General features: G+C 40.1%; 3 protein-coding genes across 15 annotated transcripts in view; all 3 read left to right on the top strand.

Annotated features, from left to right (window-relative positions):
• Mthfs (methenyltetrahydrofolate synthetase) overlaps positions 1 to 18,727 on the top strand; it is a 28,914-nt gene extending 10,187 nt beyond the window's left edge. Inside the window, exons 3-5 of the mRNA XM_022813335.2 lie at positions 16,258 to 16,385; positions 17,200 to 17,284; positions 18,027 to 18,727. Coding sequence (XP_022669070.1) covers positions 16,258 to 16,385; positions 17,200 to 17,284; positions 18,027 to 18,168 — 355 coding nt within the window. The 3' untranslated portion in view covers positions 18,169 to 18,727. The remainder of the gene's footprint in view (positions 1 to 16,257; positions 16,386 to 17,199; positions 17,285 to 18,026) is intronic.
• Positions 107 to 14,404, top strand: LOC111253628 (neurexin-4-like). The gene is made up of 17 exons (XM_022813331.2): positions 107 to 1,645; positions 2,925 to 3,041; positions 3,322 to 3,419; positions 3,760 to 3,862; positions 4,227 to 4,407; positions 4,655 to 4,773; positions 4,905 to 5,129; positions 6,477 to 6,641; positions 6,850 to 6,985; positions 7,381 to 7,614; positions 8,338 to 8,576; positions 8,708 to 8,932; positions 9,106 to 9,273; positions 9,450 to 9,689; positions 9,826 to 9,960; positions 10,088 to 10,267; positions 10,756 to 14,404. Exons 1-17 carry the CDS (start codon positions 1,325 to 1,327, stop codon positions 11,773 to 11,775), a joined length of 3,906 nt encoding a protein of 1,301 aa, XP_022669066.1. The 5' UTR covers positions 107 to 1,324; the 3' UTR covers positions 11,776 to 14,404.
• A 2,346-nt stretch (positions 18,728 to 21,073) lies between the features above and the next one.
• The window catches only part of LOC111254245 (uncharacterized), a 143,383-nt gene continuing 140,213 nt past the window's right edge, over positions 21,074 to 24,243 (top strand). For 8 of the 13 annotated variants that reach the window (XM_086976117.1, XM_086976113.1, XM_086976112.1 and 5 more), the window contains exon 1: positions 21,074 to 21,325. The gene's annotated coding sequence lies outside the window, so the exon portion shown is untranslated. The remainder of the gene's footprint in view (positions 21,326 to 24,243) is intronic. The other 5 variants (XM_086976119.1, XM_086976120.1, XM_086976121.1 and 2 more) reach the window with 3 other exon arrangements.

Genomic DNA, 24,243 nt, shown 5'->3' with positions numbered 1-24,243 from the left:
TGTCGTTGGATTCCGTTTGCGGCGACGCGGCGCTTGCCGCTGAGGTTGCCTTGGCAACCGAACGCCATTTCCACAACATCACTGTTAACTAGCATACATGTAGCAACAGTTGTAACTGTGATGGTTGAGAGTCTGGCACAGCTATCGCTCTGAGCTGCGGCCACTATACTTAGCTGTAGAGCAGAATCTGGCGACGTTTCACGTCGCTTGTGCATTTGCTATATCGCGGTGTGGCTCTCAGCCGCGGCCCCACGGTGTCAACGAATGACGCCGAGCCGACGGAGCGCCAACGTCGACGCCAAACAAATCTACCCTCTTTAATTAGCTATTTTTAACGTCCATTGTAACCTACAGTTATTACTGCAAGTATTCCACATGCGTATACGAAATGGTTGGGCAAAAATAGAAGCAAACCGCTTTACTTGCCCGATCTATTCTAAATTTGTAGTTCGTTACTGCATAGACTTTCCATGCGTCCACTCATAATGTGAATGTCTCTCTAACACCGAGCGCATAAGAGACCGCGCGCAGAGATCGCTAAGGAACGAGATCTTTGGGTTCCGTCGGATTACAATGTGCGGTGTCCTGACCTACAGTCTCTTCGCCGGGGCTCGTTGAAAGCCCGAATCTGATAACTCTCTGGGGGGGGGTGTTCGTTCCGAGCATTAACGAACGATTGCTGAGTTTCTCCGGTTACGACGTGACAACATATACACAAATATGTTAAGTGGTGATAACATGTAGCAACTGTATGTTTGATCGTGTTGTGCTGTTGTATGTCTGACTGATGCGTGCGTTTGTGGATCTGGAAAATCCGCAGATGGTCGTTCTGTTATTTTGTCTGGAAGTTTGTCTGGTTCAAGAGTAGCAGTTTGGTCGTGAATCTAATAAGTATCTAGGCATCCATTGACGGGAATAACGAGCACCCCAAACTCTATGTTGTTTAGCGCCTGGCCCTATTGACGGCGACAACAGAAACTAGATTCACAGAAAAAAGATCAAATGAGAGACGCCAAAAATGTTGTGATCTATATTTGCCATATTTTTGCACATATAGCGAAATAGCATTGTCCGTCCACAATTTTAATTCAATGTATATATATACGCATATGTATATACACACTTCTACCTTGTGCCTCGATCGACTGTATTTGTATATGGGCAGATGTGTTTATTCAGCAACGGTCTACGCTATACATACTCCGCTTATGATTGAATCATAGAGATAGCGAAATAGCGCCTTTTCAGCACAAAGGGCCGGACTTCGCAGAAGTCTCGCCGTGGTATTCTTCTTGCCGTATCGATACTGAGTCACAAATAGAGAATGCGGCTACGATGGCAAACGAAGCAACATTGTCCGAAACGGCAAAAACAGAAAGAGTTAAGTTGTGAGCAAATTTTACAGCCAACAGAAAAAGTCAACATGACATTTCTGCTGAAATATTCAGTACACTTTGTAGTATTAGCAGTTTACTTACAAGCAAGCCCAGTACAAGGCTATTACGAGTGCAATGAAGAACTAGTGTCTTCGTCGAAGCTGAGAGCTTCCTCCCAGCTTAATCTGGAGCGTGGCCCTGACAAAGCCGTAAGGGATAGCGGCAGTTCTTGGACAGCCGGAGTTTCTGATTTTGGACAATTTATCGAGGTAAGTGGATTGGTTACTCTTTTATGCTGTTATGTCATTTTCGTTTGATTGCAGTGTTGCTTGTGTACTTCTAATAGCAGGTAGAACTTTTGGTTAGAGGCAGAATTAAAAATAGAAGGATACGTATTATACATTACGTGACCGGTGAGCAGGGAATAGTATGCAATAGATCGCAATAAATACTCCGAAGATAAATATGTTGAAAGCATGTTGAAAACAAAGTTATTAGTTCTCATTGGTATTCTCTTTCTTTTTGTTTACTATTGTATATTACCGGTTTTGTTCGTTACTCGTTTGTACGAGTACGAACAAAAAACGAGCTGCTGCTGCTGCTGCTGCAGTCTCATTGGCGTATATTAAAAGCCTCCGTGGTATATACATTCAGACGAGTTTGAGTTCTGGGGTCCACTTCACATAAAAAAAAAGAAAGCATTAGTAGAATGAGGGGCGGTTCAGGTAGAAAATGTTTACTTTCGATCTTTTGACATCGGCATCCTTATTGGTTATGTAATAATAATAATACATTGGATTGAGCTTTTAGAGAAAACATACCTTCGCCTAGGACCCGTCAAATTACCAAAGTACCAATATTAGCAATTCAATTGCATAGCAGAAATCTATTGGAAACAAAGCCAGCTTAGTTTGGACTGTATAAGGAATGGTGTATTAAACTACCTAGTCCTATCAGCGGTGTAGACTGGGTAGACTATTTATTATGTGCGTATGCTGACAGAATATCACGTGCGTTCATAAAATAAGGGTTCCGTAAAGGTCGTGCCACACGGTAGATAAACAAGGATGCGTTAGATTTTTCCCAATGAAACGAACTGCGTCCTTTTACAGTTCTAAGCTCGTCTGTTAAATGTTAGATCACATTAATATAGTTGGATCTATATTGAAATAGGACTTCTTATAAGAAACAAAAATGTATGGCTTTAGGTCTAGCAAGCTTCACCTGATCAGTTTTTCCAGAACGCAAATTTTATCTTAATCTGGTATAATTTACACACAACCCTTCTCTGAACATACCGTCCTGTCAGTATCAGACTCTACTATGGGGTCGAAATTCAGTTTTACGTATAAAATTAAATTTCGATTGAAGAAAAATTGGATCTAGTTCAGGGCTGTCGGATATAGTTTCAGGTGAGGTAAGGCTATGCGCATTTATAAAATACATCCCATCGTGCCGCCTTTCTATATTATCATCATCTTTCATTTTAAGATAACTGTTAGTGAAGATGATAAAAATATAATGAATTTTATGCGCATGTATTTGCAGGTGGATATGAAAGAAATGAAAAGGGTCCATTATGTAGAGACCCTTGGAAAGCAGTATACCTCGGAATTTGTGCAAGAGTTTCGAATTTATTTCGGAAATAACGGCGGTGACTACCAAGTGAGTGCCCAACTGAGGCTTTGCCGAAGCTCTCTCGCTAGTAGCATCTCAAAAAAGCTTACGTGACTGTTTAGTCGGCCAGATTGTTCCTTTGACGGCCCGTGGCTAGCTTATCTCGAAACAATGATGAGTAGTTTAGCATTTAAGATTAGCCATATTGGGCCCTTTAGAAGCACTGTGGTTTAGGATAGGACTTGAGACTTGCAGGAACCTACCTACGTTTAGGCAGTCGAACACTTTTTTTGTATATTAGATGTATATTTTTTTTGTACGTTAACAGGAATACAAAGACAGGGATGGGAACACAAAATTGTTTGATGCGAATCGAGACGGAGACTCTCCGGTGATCAATTACTTCGACATTCCTATTATTGCCAGGTCGGTTGATTCAGCTTTTCCTGTTTTGTGCTGTTTTTAACAACGACGTCCCATTGTATCCCAGCATGTACCTGTGTCGTATGAATGTATGTTAATGATGTCTGTTCGGAACAATAACATCGAAGCTTTCGAACGTATCTTTAAACATATGCGTCAATAGCATAAGTAGAAACAGGTTCTATCAAGATCTACCTTGTTACTACGTTAGCGTAGCTCGTTTCGATTATAATACCGTTTTTATTTTAGAACATTTACGAACATTGTGACATTGTTATTATGGCTTTATATATACACACACACACACGAATATAATCGTGTTAATTGTGTAAATACTTTACAGATACATTCGCCTTAATCCCACGCGATGGCGCGATCGAATCTCGATGAGGGTTGAACTCGTCGGTTGTAAATACGAGGCTGAAGCGCTCAACTTCGACGGACAGGTAGCATGTTCATTAATTTGGGTCACCCTAGTGGGTTTTGTGGCCTGTTTGTTATTCACTTCATTGTGCAATGTCCGCAGCACAAATTTACCATTGCTTGAAGGCACGTGTCGCTAGCAGAGGATAAGTTCAGTGACTATTATGAATACTAATATTGATAATTAATATCAAATATGTTAATTATAATTAGTATAAAATAATGAAGATGAAACAATCGGTAACTAGTTGTTTTTCTAATTATAAATTGTTTTCTAGCTAATTACATACCATGCCCTATGGTTCCACCAGTCGGTTATTATATTGTGAAATATTAAATCGAAAAGCACTCTATAATTCTTATGTTACAAAATTTTGTTGCTTATAGGCCTACGTAATGAAAGCACTGCGACGAGCCATCTCTTCCTTAGAAGATCGTTTCTCGTTCCGTTTTCGAACGAATCATCCGAACGGGTTGCTTCTCTATTCAAGAGGAACGCAAAAAGATATCTTTGCTTTGCAGCTAGTTGAAAATCAGCTAACTCTTAATGTCGATCTAGGGGGTGAAGGTACATAATTGCGTTACTTACATGCTCAGTACGTATAGGAATTTTGTACACAGAAAAACGATCTGCTATATATATTCTTCATGAGTCAGTCGTTGATCACTCGATTCTTCGTTGGATATTTTAACCTTTTGGTTGGCGCTTTCTTACTGTAAAAAAGTGTTCGTCTCTCTAATGATATTTTTAATAACCAGGACTGGCATAAGCGAAACGTATTTGTTTTTATACATTTTCTATATATACATTTTAGGACAAATTACAACGTTAAAGGTCGGAAGCCTTTTAGACGATAACCTTTGGCATGATGTGTCAATTCACCGAAATCAGAGCGATATCACATTCTCCGTTGACAGAGTCCTTATACAACAGGTAAGATTCATATAAATGAATAAATTTTGGACAATTTCTTGCCACACGATGAGGCAAATCTTGGAGCGTCAGTTGACAAATTCTATCGCTTATTTGTAACGTGATTGCCTTTTATTCGTTTGTATCGCTAGGTCATTAAAGGAGATAGCATAAAATTAGACCTCAATCGGGAATTCTTCATTGGAGGCCTTCCATACTTTAGCCAAGAAGGTGTAGTTGTAACGAAGAATTTTACGGGTTGCATAGAAAACCTCTATTTCAACCAGACCGATGTGATCCGAGAAATCAAGGAGGATAATCGACGCTGGGACTACCAGATCTTTGGAGAGACCCTCTATTCCTGTCAATTCGAACAGGTAATCCTACCAAGTCTTTTACGTCGCTATTAGGGTTTTGAATGACCCGACACTGTCGATTTAACCTATCCTTTTCAGCTTAGTCGAGGGCATTGTTTTAGGTTGAGCAAAAAGGCCCGTTGTTCTTTAGCCACATTATTGTGAATGCATTTTAGTCAAAGTAGTATCCGCCGCGTCCTGTGATTCTCAGCCATCTTTCTGGCAGCCGTAAAGCTTTTCTCCCTACGAGCGATCCGTTCATTGTCTCATCTGCGGAGACATCTCGGCCAACTCTGTTCTAAGCTATCTGCTTTCCTGGTTGTGTTGTATTGACCAAAAAAGTAAAAATTAAGCAAACTAATGTTTGAGCTGTATACGTGGTGGGGCAGGGTTTCCCATTGGAAATTTGTTAAAGCTCACTGAATTATCACATCAAAATGCAGTGTAGCGTTGTAACGCAGCGGTGTCACTTTGTGTTGCCCTTTGCCGGTCCAAGGCCTTTTTCCGCAAATTTCATGGCCAGACGGAGAAGTTGATTTGTGTTACGGTCCCTAGTAGTTCCTTCCTTTGAGTAATTAATAGTGTAACAGTCCGTTCTTGTTTTAAGCGTTTAAACTTAAGACAAAGGTGCAGCTCTTAACCATAGTTATTTGTTCGCAGCATCCAAGTGGTTTGTGTTTAAAGCTGTCATAAAAAATCCATCTTTCATCGTCAGTAACGGTCTTTTATAAAAATTATTCGTTGTCATGCCGTGCAAACAACGAGCGGTATGTTGTAAAATATTTTTTTTTTTTTTGTAGTTTTCATTTAGTACTTGAGGATTCACTTACCTCTTTCATTAGTTTCTTCTGGTACATACAAACGAAAGTCATCTGGGGCATTCATAACTCTCTCGTGTTGATTGCGCCATATTTTGTTCAGGTCTCGCAATTCACTCCTCGTTCGGTTCTTGTGGGAGTCGGAAGCGTAGAGTTCTTGTTCAAGTAAAATGTTTGATTCTAAAACGATCAAACCGAAACTGGCAAGCGGTAACGCTCACTGCTTTCGACGTTGCAAACAATGATCTTTATCCCGGCAGCAGTTTTTTTTAGCATAAAAAAACCTAGCGAAGAAAGCGACGTTGGATACGTATCTTTTTAAGCTCTAACTGAACACAACTTCCAGCGATAACGCTTCAATGAGAAAAACAGCGCATACGTCTGACAGTCAGAGCAATAGTCCTGGGAACCTTCAGTTAAATACGCTCAGCCGATCCAGCACCACTTGCTGGCCCCAAGCAAAACTTTCTACTCAACTTAGTAGTAGATATTATTCAAATTATGTCCTATCCAAACTACGTATTACGGTATGGTTACGATGTGTTTTAAGGTTATTCCGGTGACGTTCGCTTCGGACGCGTCATACATTCGCGTCAATGGTTATATGCAACGGCAGATGAACACGTCGTTCGATTTTCGCACGTTCAACGAAAACGGAATGCTTCTGTACAATAAATTCTCCGGAGAAGGCCATGTATTAGTCTATTTGGAAAAGGTTTGTTTGATCTTTTGCTAAAATTCTTATTTGATGCTCAACTCAGTTCATCAGAATTTCTGTGCGCTGTCTAAGGTATATGATGTTTCAAACTTGCTCGTAGGTATAATGTCTTTGGCTAGGTACCGCCAACCTAAGCCTTTCTTGGGCATTTCTTCATAAAAGGCGATATAGTACTGACGATATATATATACTTACGCTCCGGCAGGGCTTGATCAAAGTGGAACTGCAGGGTAAAAACACGCCAATAGTCATCCTTTCTCCGTTTGATGAAAACCTCGCTGACGGCCGATGGCACAAAACGATGCTTGTTCTGCAAAACAACAGGATAGAGCTGCATATTGGTATAGTATATTATTGAGCCATTAGACAAAAAGAATCTTGAATGTATTTTGTCTTCAAAAGAGCAAAACTAACTAGATGATAAACTTGTACCTCTCATATGTAGCAATAGTTAAGAATGCTACGTTGCTGAATTGAAGAGAACAACACATAGATTTACGCAAAGTTCTATAAAATGACACTTGGAAATGGCAGGCTCTACAAGGAATACCAACAGACAGGTAAACGTTCTCAAAAGCATCGTTTCTAGTCGTAGACGCATGTATGCAAACTCAATAGAATGTACAGACAAAATGCTACGTAGTGGATCATGATATCATTCGGCTTGCCAGACTGCGCAGCGTCAGTCTTTGTGTACATCTGATAATCGATATGTGTGCTCACTTTGATTTCCCAGATCGCGTTCCTTCTATTACCAGTCGTCGTTTCTCAATGGAGACCGGCCAGCACTATTTGATAGGTGGTGGAGTTTATGGTCGACGAGGTTTCCTAGGATGTATGCGTTTCCTGTATATCGAGGGTCGATATATCAATCCCCTCGTTCTGTCGCCTGACCAGCACTTCGACGCAGTTGTATTCGACGCCTGCACAATGCTTGACAGATGCAACCCAAATCCTTGCGAGCACAAAGGTTAATTGATTTTGATTATATGAGACAGACGTATTTTGCCATAGTGTGATATACGCAACGCTCAATATTACCGACGCAACCAGACATTAACCATATAATAAAGGGTATGAAGTCATATACATGCATACGGATCTTACTGCGTCGGTAGCAATAGGACATTTGTCAAACGTATGCAAGTAGATTCGTTTACTGCTATAAATCAGTTGCTGCTTTTTACATTTACTGTACAGATAAAGGGGTAGGAGACAGGCTCGCCATTAGCAAGGACGTGAGTCTATCGCAGTATGGCACCACTATTGAATGACCACACGTCCGCTCTTGTCTGTGGCCTCGACTACACATTTGTAATTGCCTCTCTTAAAAGAAGATTAGCTGCTCTTTCCAAGATTCCGCCCCTTATTCACCTGCCCTGCAAATAATACATCCGAATAGTACCTGAATATACCTACTGCATACACTGGACATGTAGTTAGTTAAGATAGACATTTTGAAAAGGGGTCTACAGTGAAAATAGTTAGTTTTACAATAGCAAACTCATGTTTTTCTTAACCATTTCCTAAATCATAGGCTCTTCCTCACCTCTACACCTACTTTTTCTGCCCCGGTACACTCGGGGTGAGGTATAGGCTCTTAGCTGGGGATGTTATTGTGATTGCGCGTCTATGCAAAAAAAAATGATATTATCACGATGGCAAAATGATTCTTTGTAATGTTGGGTTGCAGGCGTCTGTCGGCAAACCTGGACCGAATTCTTGTGCGACTGCACAAAAACGGGTTATTCGGGTGCAGTGTGTCATGTTAGTCGGCATCCGCTATCTTGTGAAGGGTACCGAATTGAGCATCCCCTTGAAGTAGAAAAAACCATTCAGATTGATGTCGACGGCAGTGGGCCTTTAGCGCCATTCGAAGTTCACTGCCTTTTCCATTCCGACAACAGAACGGAGACTGTTGTACACCATAAGGTAACTGACATAGTAAAATCATTACTTTCAATTGCACGGGAGTTTATTATATGGGCTCTTATTAGGACTGGACAAAATGTTACATAAACGTGTTTTTATGCACGACTAATTTTTAAAATTGGGAATAATAGGCGGAGCACGCCGTCGAAGTGGAAGGTTATCAAGCTCATGGATCATTCGTACAGGATATTGTTTACGCAGCTCCACTAGAGCAGATCGTCGAGTTGGTGAATCGGTCAACATTCTGTCGGCAAACGCTTCGCTATGATTGTTTTAACTCAAAGTTGTTTGATTCGCCCACGGATGAACTGGGAAATTTCCACCCTTATGGGTGGTGGGTGAGCAGAACAAATCAGGTACGAATACTCATTATATCCTAGCACTGATTTACGTGAAACAGATTTAAATGCGTACCACATTCAGTCTGAATTTCAATAGTTTGGAGCATCATTAAGTACCTGTCAAAAAGATGATTTAAGTAATTTTTTTAGGTAATTAAAATAAACCTTTATTCTCTCTGACTTAATAGGCAATGAACTATTGGGGCGGTTCAATTTCCGGCTCCCACAAATGCGCTTGTGGCCTAACCGAAATCTGTGATGATCCAGGGAAGTGGTGCAACTGTGATTCCGGCAAAAATAAATGGCTTAGTGATCATGGTGATCTAACTGATCGAAACTACTTACCCGTCCGGCAGGTGAATAATTGTTTCTAGCCTATTAACTTTGATATACTTATGATGCAAGTTATGGATTGACCGAACATTTTTTTAATTGTGATAGGGAGTTTAGGCCGCTTTAGATCATTACGTCTCACTCTTTCATTGAAACGGCAAAGCTTTTAGCTTTATTACCTTTTCTTCATCATTTCCAGCTTCGCTATGGTGACACTGGCAATATGGGCGATAATCGTAAGGGGCTATCTTCATTATCGGCCCTACACTGTGAAGGCGATGATCTCTTCGATAACGTCATCACGTTCCGTTATTCTGATGCCACCATCGAGATACCGCGTTTCAACTGGGCTCATTCAGGCGATATCTATTTTCAGTTCAGAACAACTGCAGAGAACGGCATCCTCGTCCATTCTAAAGGCTACCAAGACTTCATAAAAGTATGACACAAGTTGAAAAGCTGCCTTTAGCTGTGTAACCATCATTTACTAACCTCAAACCATGTTGATAACATGCACAAATTGTTTCTTTGAATATAGGGGCTATTTATTTTTCGTTTGTGCTATCTCAAAATAGGTGGTCCTTGTCGGTGGCGACCAAATTCAGTTCCAGTATCAAGCAGGCAACGGGCTGCTGGGCGTGAGTGTCGAAACATCCTACAAATTAAACAACGATCAATGGCATTCCGTGCACGTCGAGCGAAACCGCAAGGTACGTCTAGGCCACGTATAATGTACCACGAAACCTGTATAATTGTATGTTCGCTCGATGCACCGAAAGGGTGGGCATTACAACAGTCAACATCCAGCATCAATAATGTATGCTTTAATGATTACAGGAAGCTCGTATTGTGATCGACGGTTCCCAGTCGGCAGAAGTGAAGGAGAGGCTCGACCGGGCTCGCCCGTTCAACCTCACAGCTTCACGTCTTGTCATTGGAGCATCGGTTGATTATAAGGAAGGCTTTGTTGGATGCCTTCGGGCATTTTTAATTAATGGACAGCTCGTCGATCTCAAGGTAGATTTCATATGCATACACAAGAACGCAATCATTTCTCGAAACAGAACTTCACTATGTTAGGTAATATCGTCTGCACGGTTTCGACCATACCCTTTAAGTTTGACTCGAGATACTAATATTTCACTATGGTGGTAACACGCACCCCTGTAGAGGGCATTGACGAAATGCATCTAATAACAACTTATCCAAACAAAATGTCAATACGCAGAAATGTAACTAAGTCGAAACACATATCTGGCTTATCTTGTTCCATACATAAGTCCAGTATCAGAATACGATAGGGGACATTTTTATGTCCAAACAAACAAATGTCTGTATCTTATTGTTCGTATATAATTCACTTATATCTTCCTGTGCGCTTACTCGAAGTGCTGCTTTTATTGTATCAAGTGCGGTAAATGAGACTGATTGTGTATGACTTTTTCATTTAATAAATTATAAGCAACAGAGTTAGTTGACGACACCTAGCCCTTTCGTTCTTTCAGAGTCAAGCGCATCAAGGATTGTACGGTGTTTCAGTGGGATGTGTGGGCAAGTGCATCAGCAGCCCCTGTCAAAACAACGGAATCTGTCTCGAAGGGTACTCACACTACTCATGCGATTGTCAGTGGACACCTTTCAAAGGTCCAATTTGTGCCGATGAAATTGGCGTCAACCTCCGTTCGGATTCGTATGTGCGCTACGATTTTGAAACGACGGTATCTACTCTTGAGGAATTCATTCGTGTGGGCTTTACTACCACAGAGCACCAAGGAATGATTTTTGGCATGTCATCGAAATCTGGAGAATACCTAAATCTGATGATGTCAACTTCGGGTCATCTTCGGCTTGTTTTCGATTTTGGTTTTGAAAGACAAGAGCTAACCGTCAAAAATGAAAACTTTGCCCTTGGACAAATACATGACGTGCAGATTGTGCGGTCGGATAAGGGACGGCGTCTTTCCATATACGTCGACAACTACCCGCCGCATATTCATACTTTCAACGTCGGCCACAAGGCAGATGCGCAATTCAACGAGCTAAAATCCATTTATGTCGGCCGAAACGAGACAATGTCGACAGGCGAAGGTTTTTCAGGTTGCATCACTCGAGTGCAGTTTGAAGATCATGTGCCTCTGAGACGACTCTTCCAGGAGTCTCGACGAGCGAACGTTCATGCGTTCCCCGACGACCTGCGTGAGGATACGTGCGGCATTGAGGCTGTCACATACCCTGAAGAGCAGAGTGAGACTAGGCCGCCACCAACATTGCCACTGGGCGTATTTCGGGAAAGCTTCTTCCGGCCTGCACTCAATGAATCGGCCATTTTGGGTATCATCTTTGCCATACTCTTGGCAGCTTTTATACTCATGTGCTTTATTCTGTCGCGGTTTATTTCACGTCACAAGGGCGACTACATTACGCAGGAGGATCATGGGGCACTGGACGCACCGGACGCTGATACGGCCGTCATGCATGCCAAAACCGGACACCATGTCATGAAAAAGAAGGAATGGTTTCTTTGAGTGTTTTCGCATAGAAAATAATGTTTCTATGGTGTTTACATAGGCTGACGTCGATTTCCAGCTTGCAGCTACAGGATTTTTCAGCTGATTCCTACTGATCAGTTCACGGAGCTATCTAGCATAACGCTAGTCCTGAACTTGGACGCTAACTACAAGACTGATTCTTTGTTTGGAGAAGATTCTTGACAAATCAACGATCTGTCATTTTTCGAGTGTGTCTCTCTAAGTTTTAGATTAGTTACGCGTCAGCCACGAGGACTTTTGCGGGTACACAGAGCCCCTTTTCTGGAGGAAGGTTGCTGATTTTCGGATCAGACGTCTGCCGCAAAGCAGACTACAGCGGGCCATAGTATCCTATTGCCTACCGATGTATAATTATTTATCATTTAAATTGACAGAGTGCAGTCGCTATGAATCTTGATCGGACGGGTTGCTTCCCCGTCTTTTTCGAACAGGACTAAATACTCTATTGAACTAATGTTCGTTTTTCGATTTATCTTGATTGAATTTCATTTGACTGAATTATGCAACGCACCATCTTTCTTTTCACATTGATGACATTAGTACATTCATATAGAGTTTGTCCGTTTTGCGGCGTCACAATCGGCTGATCAATGGTCGATCATGACGGCCAGGTTTTACATTCAGCCATAACAGCGATGGTTTTTGTGGCCTATGTAGAGATATAGGCGGCATATATTCACAGTGGGTAATCCGTTTCAAAACTCGAGTAAAGGGTTTCATTTATTGACACTAAAGACCGTTGATGAGACGTAAATGATAGCGACTGCCGGAATAATCTAACAAAAATTGTTATACAAGTGCCTTAACAGACAAGCATTCCCTGATAAATCTTAGAAGCCTTCATTTAGGCGAAGCGGTAAATTGTAAACTTTTTCACGCAGCCATTTTGGAAAATGGGAATTCGAGCAATCAAGCGAGGTATAAATGTTGTCCGATTGATGTTTGCATAAAATGTCTAACTAGCAAAGTTTTTTTTGTTTGCAAAGTACGTAAACGTATCACCTTGTACACAAATCCACAGAGGATAATGAGGAATTTAATTGTGTTGCGTAGCATATTCGAAAGGCCAAGGGAGAGCGGTGACGTTACAGAATGGTGTAAAAGTCAACCCCGAATTTCCCAAACGCCTGGTACTGGTACTATAAACTCACGATGTTTATAAGGGTATATAGGTATATCGAAATGGTAACAGAATAAAGGATCCAACTAATGGATAGATAAAATAAATCTAGTTAGGTTTTTTTTACCCTGAGCAGGGTGTTGCGGGAATGATAATAACGAATCACTATTATTAATTATTACTACCGGTACTAGTACATATTAATGTGTCGTGCGAGTTTTTTTCTACCGCAGATATAGCTGGCAATGGTAACGATGGATCTATTGTCAGCTCTGAACTGTGCGAACAAATATAAACCTACAGATGTAAGTACGCGTATATCAACACAGCAGGTTTGCAAACGCTGTCGACAGACTTTTTTTTTTCAAAAATTAATAATAATGGCAATAATTAATAATTATGATCATCAATAAAATATACGATACAATGTTAAGAAAGAAAGATTGGTCTTGCTACACTTTTTAATCATTATTAAATTGTATGTCGGCTCCGTTGTTGTTATAATTCCTGCATAGTGATAAACAGCACGACGGAAGCTCTTTCCATTAGGCTACGAGAGGCAGCTTTAGTTCATAGAGGTATGATGTCTGTGTTTAATTAAAGTGTAATTGTGGAGTCTTGATTTTAGGTTCTCGTTGAACTTTTTGCTTGTCTACCACTAAAGTTAACTTGTATGTGATACCCGCTCGTCACAAGCCCACAGGCTGGGCATACGAAAAATAGGAAGGGTCCGAAATATTATTAGTTAGATTTTTTTTTTATCAAAATCAAAAACAAGCGCGCATGTTCTGGCTGCCTCCCATCACTGGAGTTGAAGACGACAGGCTGAAGTCTGCTTAACATTATTGTTAGAAACGACACGTGCCACGGAAAAGTATACCAGTGCATTTGTTAAAGACGTTTTTATCGTGTGGCTGAAATGAGCTCACTATAAATCATTAATTTTCGGGAAAAAAAACTATCAATTGAAGGTGCCGTTGGTTCATATAGCCTCACGAGGTGGGGTTATATGGGTGGGTCACTAATGATTTCGTGCAGAAAACCCAGTGTTCTAACGAAGCTAAAAAGAAAATACTGTCCCTCGTAGAAAAGACGGTGATTGTAAGCTGACGTGTTATAGGGTTAAAGATTATTATTGATCTGCCCCGTGAAGGTGGCCCAAGTACCGCTACATCTACTAGTTGCACCTCGTTCGAGTATTGATGGAGTATTAGGGCACTATTTCTTTGAGAGAACTTGACTGAACTGCAGCCACTGCTGTATAACTGTAGTGATCCCTGCACAAATGAGTACCTATTGTGAGTTCTATTTGTAATGCGGTTCATCTGTTCGGCCATATTGTTGTCAAAAATTATTCCAATGTAACGAGATGTGAGACGTTGTTCACAACAACAAAAAAGGAATAAATCAAATATGAAGATACGAAGTTCAACTTGATATATATACATATATCCGTATGTCTATTAAACTGAGCTGTACTTTGAAGCTAGCGCGTTTTTTCTCTGAAAGTACCATTTTTGACGTTCGACGTCCGTCCCATAAAGCCCCACTTCACCCTGCTCTATGTTATCCTTAAGGTGATTATGTGTTACGACTCACTGCGATGACTCTTGTAACACGCAATTTGCTTTCAGCCCGTCTTCGTAACTTTGATATAGGCGAAACTATGGTAGAAAAACGAGGTAATTAGTTTGCTTGTTTATTGCTTAGCGGAAGTTCGATGAAGTGGGAAAAATGCCTACCCGTCTCAAATAGTTGTAATTTATATAATGCAAGTTTAAATTGAGTTAAGGAAAAAATCCAGCTAAGAAACACTTCAAAACCTCTGAAGGTTTGCCACTTACTTAAAGTTAAGTTTTAACGAAAATAGCTAAATAGTACTTATTGTTATAGGAACTGAAATCTATGATAGCGCTCTGTATGTGTATATATAAGTAGAAAAGAGGAAGCTGAGTTGCGTATGCTCAGGATATATCCAGTCTATAGCCTTGTTTCTCTTTAATTAAAATTGCTCTGGTGCTCAAGATATTTTTTCAAAATATAATCTGTTGCCCATACACTTGATTCTCGTATACGAAATGCGGTCTACCAAGTAAACATTTTCCGTTAAGATCTATATAGATTCGAGACATTTAGATACACTCATGTATCTCGCTATTATAAGATCTAACTGAAAGCTTTGATGATATTATAAAAGGGTAGGATTTTTCCATGATTTCCAGCAAAGGGAATGGTCGGTGAATGGCGTTTCGTAGATGTCAATAATTACTGAATCTTATTTGAGATACTTATAGGAATGGCTAGATACGTTTCCCTTAGTTTAACAAGAAGAAAAACAAAAAATTGACCAGTAGATTATTGAGTAGCAATGTTTCATAAGTACAGTACCTTAAAGTGCGTATACGAAGCTTTCAAAACGATTTCCCGAGCTTAAAGATGTCCGTCAAGTAGGTTTCTCTGTCTATATACAAAGGTCCCGGAGAGTTTCCAAACGATCCCCAAGGCGTGTAATTTTATGGTGGTAAAGATCGTTAATTTAGAGCCTGCTTCCTCGTTAACTCTTTAAATACATAGCTATATTATTGTTGGCACTAGAATTAACTGATTGCCAAAGTTGCTTTTGAGGCATCCGGCAGCAATAGAACGTCTGTGCTTTGAAAGAAGATTAGCGTTTCTTTTCTTCAATCCTATCAATACCCCCTTTATTAATGGCCCCTTTGCTTTTTTGTAGAGCCTATTATATGTATGGCCTAGAGATTGGCCAATATGGCGCTACATATGCCGAAATTAAATAGCATACTGCATGTTAGGTTAACCACTTTAAAAAAGTTGCGGTTTAAAAGAGTTGCTTTTCTTTGGGACTTTGGGGAAATTTTTTTGGGACTAGCGATATTATTAAATTCTGAATTGCTATAAAAACGTCACCGGATTTTTTTGGCACAAAAGCGGACCAGCTACACAAAAGTCTGCGAATCGCGAGAAGTACGATACTATCACGCTACAAGATAATTTATGGCAGGATTCAGGTCGCTTATTAGCAGAGGGTAGAAATAAGAAATTTCAAACTTTTCTCGGATAACAATATGGTAAATAGGTTGATGAAAGAAATTGATCACGACACCTGTTAACATTTCCCAGTTATCCTTTGCATTATAAAGCCCTCGCCCACAAGATGGCGTTTGCATTACATGAACGTGTCGCACTCTTTCGACACCCTTGTGTAAACTTATTGCAGCCCCATGGTAGCTTAGTGGGTTATGAAACATAGATGTATTGCGAAGCGCGCTTACCACGTAGCATATAATAATTACAAACGTTATGTACTTTGCAATCTTCAGGGAAGGTACAAAAGAGATGGACATGGTACAAGTGTCTTCTGAGAAGGAATTCGACGCGTTGCCTCGAACCAAATGGAATATACAGCAACCGTCAATGGATGCCGTTTGTGCGGAAGCCATCGATGCTGGTACTTCACTTCTGTAGTTTCCATTAGTTATTTTTCTATTCAGTACATTGATCAATGCAATAGTTCGCTAGCTTCTACCTTATAGCAGTTAGGCGATACCAGACGCAAAACATGGAGGCAATCTAGTAGGAGAAAAGCTACGCAGAAAATCCGGACGCACCATCGTGATCTCGTCGTAGTAGTATAAGTGGTTATGCAGTGTTGGTAACTATTGAATTCTCACGGCGGAGCGCAGAGACCACCTTTAACGACCATTAATTTCACACGGTAGCTTTCATTTATGAGTTAGTCCTAACATGCTATATTGATAGGCCATAAATTTATGCTCTGAAATCTGTGCAGTAGCGTTAGGTAGAACGTACAAATTATCTAGGGATTTCTAACCAGTAGTTTTTTCAAGCTAGTTGTGTGAATTTCAAAAGTCTAATAGACTTTTATAATAAGATGCCTTTGAAATCTTGCAACGCTCAGTGTAAAACCCTGTTTCGAAAAAAAAAAAACACTATAAGCAAAACACTATAAAACCATAAAAATGAATATCATTTGAAGAGCAAGCCGCGAGTAGAAGAGCTTAGACAAAAATTAGAATTATTTTTAAGTTTATCATCATTGGATGTGTAGATAATATTAATAACAAGATAATCGTGTGCATTGCATTTAGAATATAGGTTGTCTAGTATGAGACTGTCAGATAGAAAAAAAAAATAATCCCTAGGAAATACAGGAAGGGAATAATATGAGGAAATTACAGGAAACCTTATGTACTTACTACCAAATTAGTATATGTGGGTTGTCTTTCAAAATATGGTTATAGGCGGTCTCGATTTGGTCATCTGTCCCGGAGTGGCGTTTACTATTGAGGGGCATCGTTGCGGCTACGGAATGGGGTACTACGACAGGTGAGTTCAACTGTCCACTCATATTCGAGCTTTCTATGTATCAGGGCGTAAACGACAGAAGGGTGAGAGTCGATTCAAAACTAGCTGGCAAAGTGATGTACTTATTACCACATGTTCGAACGTTTCTTAAGCCTCATTGTGCTAGAAGGCAGCGTCCGTGTACACTGTCGTGGGATTTTAGCCGTAGCAAAATAGTAAATTAGCCGAAAAAATCGCAGTTGAACGGAGCGTCAGCGTTAGACTAAAAGAAATTGTGTACATCTATTATTTAATAACATTCGATATTTATTCAATATTTGTACATAGACGTTTATCAGAATCTAAAAGGGCATTGGAGATAAGCTGACATCGAGTCACCTGAACCTACATGTCAGTCAGCTCTGTCATAAACGAAGCCTCAGATTTAATAGACACGAAAATGTCTAAAAACAAAATGCTGTTTTTATATGGGAAAAACAGAGTTGAGTAGCTATAAATTCGTGGTCTTTGTCGTTCGATTCTTTAGTGTCCCCTTCGAAAAGCATGGAAAAAGTGTCTCTAAATCTTCCTTATTCATAGTATGTTCCGGCGGCTGCTTTCTTGGATAGACATTTTCGATCTGAGTGTTCTTTTGGTAGTGTCAGAAGCTTACTAATTATCCTGCAAACATAGCCTTGCATAAATACGATGATTTTTCCTAGTATCATTTAGAGAGACATCAAAACCTTTAGACATTAAATTTAAATTATCGTCGATATTGTAGGTACCTCACGAAGCTACGAAACAGCTGTCCTAACAAGAAAGCTGTGCTAGTTGGCTTGGCCTTTAAAGTTCAGATAGTGGACAATGCTGAACTTCCTTGGGAAGATACTGACATCAAAATGGACAGAATCCTTCACAGCTGAACCTTTACATCAAATAGGCCCGTTTGGCTGACGTTCCATAGAGAATTATCACTGCGGATCTCGTAGAGTATCTTGAAACATTCGCTCTAATTTAACGCGCATTCCCAACGTATTGAGTCTGAATTATATAATGGAGTGTACTTCGCACAACGTAGTTTTTAATGGAAACAATGATGCACTTGGTTTTGAATTGAAAGATGCTACGAAATACGTAAAACCTACGTAATTTACCTGTGTCATATGTTTTTGAATTATGTGTATTCATTTTTAGCAACAGACGTGCTCAGTAGTAACGTTGATCTGGGTCGATTTGAAAATGATCTGGGTCGCTATGAGCACACTCAATTCATAGAATTTCAGTATTTTTTCAGTAGTGGTGTTCTTGTACTTTATCGTATTGATAGAATCCGCAGTAGATAATCTGACGTGCTTTTTTTTTTGCATTCGGCCACCATGTCTGATTGTTACCAGCTGCGAAAACTTGAAATCCGTGTTATTAAAAATAAAAATACGCAACAACAATATATTGAAATAAAAACAATGTACTAACTCGCAGAAATTGTTTTAATCTAGAATTGTATTGTTATTAACGAAATCGTTATGGCCAGTTTAATAGAATACAGCTTAGCATGGCTGTTTCCACATACGACCGCTAGGTCACGAGACGCGAATCACGGCAGTAGCACGGGTTTCATCACTACAGCACAGTAGTAATGACTAGCACGCTGAACCACTCCCGTATATACGGCCACTTATATAACGGTAACGCTACGTCGCAATGAAAAGTAGATATACTGTCAGAGGAAATTGTTTTCGTTAATTTATTGAGGTTTTTTCTTATTAGAGAACTATTGCGCGTATAATGAGCATGTATATATAAAAAAAAAAAATGAGAAGTTAGATATCTACTTGCTTTTTTGTCATTTGCCTAGTTCCGCATGCGTTTAGGACAAGCTATAAAACAGCACCTCTGCTTTGTACAAAAATTTCTCGCAAAAATTGATACGAACTCACATTTGCCACCAAACAATTCCCTTTCTGTGTATGTTAACTTTTCGTCTTATATTGGTATCGAGTAGATAGTACGCAGTCGAATCACTGAGTATTATACAAAGTTGGTGATAATTAGATAATGTGTAAGTTTTCCAATACGCTATGAAATCGACAACGTACTAATAGAAAAAAATTTTGACAGATGGGTGCAAGGATTTGATTTTTCAAACTATTATAAAATGTCTTGATGTAATAAGGACCAACAGCTGGGCCAGTTGTTGTAACAGGATGAAGCCTAAAATGACCTGGCAACTGTCTCTGCCGGCCGTACCTATCAGTGGACATGCGTATACCCACACGACTTTTATTCGCTCTTGACACCATCCTTGTTTTAACATTTCTCTTAAGGACAAACTCCTATATATTGCCTGCTCGAGTTTAGCATCAGAGGACTAGGCCTTTCACTGTTCGTCGTTTAAAATTTTGTTAAATGTTGTTACTCGTATCATTCAATCGTATGTGCTTGCATATATCTTAATTGTAATAGTCTGACAAATCTTTACTGTCGGAGATTAAGTTTTTGTATCGAGGAACGACTTATTTAAGTTGATTCACAGGAGAGCCATTATGGCTTACGATTTACCGTAGGATTTAGTGGCATCTACCCTTTATTTATCTTTGCAAATCTCTACAAAATCACTGATTGTCGTGTACGAGTTTAGTCCCGGAATATATATTTGTTCAAGTCTCTTGATGCGCCCAGTCGACCACCTATAGATCTTTTTTATTCCACGCTTTGCCGTTCCTTCGATGGCAATCTCGCTGAATCGCTTCTTTTTTCAGTTACCATTTGCTGTTGTATAGCAAAAGCGTCTGTCTCCGTGCTCGTCTAATAACCTCCTTCATTTTGTAGCTTGAAGCAATCGTTCGACGACGGGTGCCTGTTGCAGGTCGCCTGTTACCCGTCGTCTTTTTCACCAACTTGGCCAAGAAGCGGCTGCTTCTCCAGCCCGCCCAGTCGGGCCGATGTTGTCTGTTGACACGGCTGTTCGCTTCATCTGTACTGGTCGAGGCCAAGGCAAGAGAGATTCAAGCCTAGGTCTCGCCGTAACAAACCTGCTTGCGGTCCCTTCCATAATGTTGAGCTCTCCCAGCAAGTCGTCGAGAAGCTGGGTGTTGCTCTGCATCTAGATTGCACACAACATTATCTTTCTAATTTCAGATAGTATGCACCTGCAGACCTATTTGCGAGCTCTCAAGACCGGTTCCGCTATAGCAAGATCTTGCTACAATAAGAAACTTTATGAGAGAAATATTTTACGCAAAGAGTAAACCAAAACTATGCTAATCGAGATAAAAATAGGGTTATGCCCATAAGCGCATTATTAGTTAGAAATCGAACATAACCTAACAACACTGTTTCAGTCTCTCTGGTACCCGGATGGTATAAGCGAGTTCCTAAAATAGAGGACGTTGAGACTAGTTCAATGTATATATACATAAGTATTAAGAGGTAATTAAGTAGGATACGAAAAAAGGCGCAAGCAAAATTCAAATGAGACAACGTCCTTTACCTGTGGACCACTGCAATAAATGTCTCACGTAAATCTACCATCAACAATTTATAGGGCAATCTATTTCAGGTCGTCCAAATGTTTCGTACAGGTCCCGCTGTAACGGTCTGTAAGTTTACTATAATGCGCTGCAGAAGAAAAATTTCGGGTTTTTTTGTATTATAACTAGCTTTATTTGTAATTATAATGCTAACAATATGTCGAAGTACGATTTTTTTGCTGATATTCTTTAATGGGACACACTCAATTGTCGCCACTATGGCGTAGACTAGTTGCAGAACTCGACCAGGGTAAGTGGTCTCGATATGCACGAATCGCACCGGTCCATGAGGCGGCTGTTATAACCGGGAGTGCTCATTCTAGGTAGAATCTCTAACCGGTCGGACGGAGGGTCTCTGACCCAACGGGGGCCGCCAGAGCCGAGCTCCTGAGAGGAAAAACTAATCTTTCACAAATTCTAAATCTCCACTTAAGATTGACCAATTTATCAGTTGATTCAACAGCTAGATTTTTTTCCTAAAGCTTTTCTTGGCCTGCGATGGTAACTGTGAAGAAGTTAACAACAAATAGATGGCCATCAGTGAGTTAAGGTGCGCGAGGAGAGAAAGTAGTTTGTTAGCCAATAGTCTACAATTTAACATTCATTGAAGTGCGTTTTGCTAACGTGTCCGAATTAATCAGCATCTGAACATAGATTTTACTTCTGTGCTTGCCGAAGCTGATAATGATCTACTGTAGACATGTTTTGTTTTGTGCATCTAGGATAATGTGTGGATAATGTTAAATCATCAAGAAGTTTTGCATAGGTAAGAGACTCATCGTAGCTTGTAGGCCGGCGCTAGGATAATGATTATTGACTTTCCTACGCTTAGCGTAGTGCTTGCGTATTTGCATCAAAAAAAAAAAAAAAAAAGAGCGGCATAATACAAGACGTATCGGAGCAAGCACCTAAGAACCAAACCTATATCTCAAGAAATCAATAAAAAGCCCTTAATCAAGTACTGTATCAAAGTGTACCGTATAGTAGTTTTTGCCGAAAATTCTATTTTACATTCGGCCTATATTCAATAATATTTGTTTAGTGTTATTCCGGAGGTGAGGGGGGTGAATGGTGGTTCGTAATCGAGGCAGTGACCGGGAGGCACTCATGCGGAAATCAGGTAAATAAACAATGTTTGCATTGTTACTGAATTACTCCGCTTCAATTCAGTGATCCTACGGCAAGGCTGGATTGTGTCGTCCGTATCGAAATTACCTACTCCCAATGCCAGCGTTTAAACTGTTTTTCCTAATTTTCACGCGGGATACTTCATACGGATCAACATGTGTGCCCCTTTTTTGCCCCATATACATAGGCTCTAGACGAATCTTTCGACTAGAAGGCGAGTTTACTTCGTCAACAGGATCTAAGTAGCACTTCAGCCTCCCTGTACGTTCTCTACTGTTTCACTGGTGAGAAAGAGTCATATTGAATTAATACAATTTAATTGCAAACGGCTCAGTTTTTTATTGCCTGGACATTTCTATGCGAAGTTATACGAGATCTTTGTGAAACGACCACACTCACTCAGCATGTGAATTTTCTACATAGGCTTAGGATTTTCGCTGAAAAGCTTATATCTTTAAGCTTTAGTTGGACTCAAATAAGGGTCAATAGGGGTTTTGGTTTCGAAGTGATTCCACCGTAACAAATTCTATTTCTATTAGATACTTCAAGGTACCAAAGGGTTTATTATCCCTCAGTTAGAATGAGTTCGTTCTGCTTCCTTTCAATTAATTGTTCTTACGTAAGCTTCGTGCGTTGAGCCGTTAGGTACGTCGCAAACTTTTTAGATATTCGAAAATGCGCTCACGGTATTATATTGTTTATTCAGAGACAGACGAAACCTTGTTTAACAGTAGGACGAACCTTTCCACTCACTGGTTATCCGTATGAAAACCTCATCTTTATCGGGCTAAGTCCGTACTTCATTGCGCGATGCGTTTCAGTGTTTATGAACCCTCCATGATGATTCTATCCTTTTCCTCTGCATACATATAACGCTGAAGTACTGATAATTGAGTTAGCCAACCATGCATTTAAGCGTTTATATTCGTGCATTCTCGACGCAGCAGTTACACGAAGAGCTTTTAGTGTCTACTCTCATAGACTATTTTCTGATATGCTCAGTTTGTGGCTGTGGTGATACTGCCGGCCGCTTTTGGCCAAGGCCAAACAAAGCCTACAATCGACTCACCCGAATGGGCATAGTACGCCCTATCGGGTCGTAATCCCGAACACTTGACTCGGTGCTCAAGCCTGTATGTTTTAGAACCCAGATATTACATTACTATAAAATATAATCTCACAGATATACACACGCATACTCAAACCAGAGAGTATAGACAATATGACATAACAACCATACCGCGAGACTTCTAAGCGTCTCGAACGTATGCTGATCGACTGTACCAAGAAGTAATATTGCACTATCAAATCAAATATCTTACAAAGAAGGTTGCGTCCTAAAACAAAAAGGCCACAAAATTATATAATTAGTGAAACACGAATTTGGTACTCATTGTCAATGCTAGGTAATACTATTTATCTACCGCCGGTGGTTTAGATAGCAGTCGCCATGATAACCGATATCAATATGACACGATATTATAAAGATAACATTGTCGTATATAGTTCTAATTAGACTTTTGACATTAACACTGCAAGTATAACATCAAAATCAGTAATGCGCTTTTGCTGCTAAATCGAATAGAGGATCTAAAACTGGCCTAAGTTTTAATGTCTGTTTTTTTATCTTTATCGGATTACTTCAAACAGTTGTAGATGGGCCTAATGAATACAGTGGCGTTTCTACAACGACACAGAAAGAAATGTCTTCTTTTCTTTAGTCAGTTCACCGTATGAAGAACGTATCATTGTTGTTGCTTACGGCAACGCTTGTTGGTCTATCATAGATGCACTGAAACTATAGTATATCGTGGCAATCAATTCCACGCTTGCTTTGTCTGATGATGATAGATGAGCCTGCTGTCGACTATAATTACGGTTTCGTCAAAGGGTACGACGGTTTAATCGTTTACATATCCAACTAGCTCGATGAAACACATAGACGTTCTTATTATGTTTATCTTGAGACTCGATCAGTGGGTTCTTCGAAATGCAAGCAGAACTTCGAAGTCTCTCCCCATCGCCTGCTTGGTCTGATAACTGTGCGCCATCTGTCCCCAAAGCTTTTAACGTGCATAAATTGGCCAAAAATCTAGTTAGACACGTTTTTAGCTCAAGCGAATATGCACGCACGTGAGGAATTGATATGACCTGATCCAATTGGTAAAAATAACGAGTCGAACATATCGCTTTCTGTGGTACAACGCCACTCGTTTTAGCATAAAAAATCAACGCGTAATATTAATCTAATATCTATATCTATAGATTCGATATAAGAATGACGGGTGTTGAAAAATCTTTCTTCTTAAGAGTGGTAAGGCCTGTGTATATCTATATATA

The sequence above is a fragment of the Varroa destructor genome, unplaced genomic scaffold, assembly GCF_002443255.2.
Source record: "Varroa destructor unplaced genomic scaffold, Vdes_3.0 BEIS01000007.1, whole genome shotgun sequence".
Classification (NCBI taxonomy): domain Eukaryota; kingdom Metazoa; phylum Arthropoda; class Arachnida; order Mesostigmata; family Varroidae; genus Varroa; species Varroa destructor.
Note: the sequence above shows the minus strand (reverse complement) of the source record. Positions and strands in the feature narration are given on the sequence as shown.

Excerpts from the sequence above, each read along its gene's own strand:
- LOC111253628 (XM_022813331.2), top strand. The coding sequence starts at position 1,325 with ATGCGGCTACGATGGCAAACGAAGCAACATTGTCCGAAACGGCAAAAA. Across the intron at positions 8,577-8,707 it reads AGACTGTTGTACACCATAAG|GCGGAGCACGCCGTCGAAGT; the intron begins GTAACTGACATA and ends TGGGAATAATAG. Across the intron at positions 9,274-9,449 it reads ACTACTTACCCGTCCGGCAG|CTTCGCTATGGTGACACTGG; the intron begins GTGAATAATTGT and ends CATCATTTCCAG.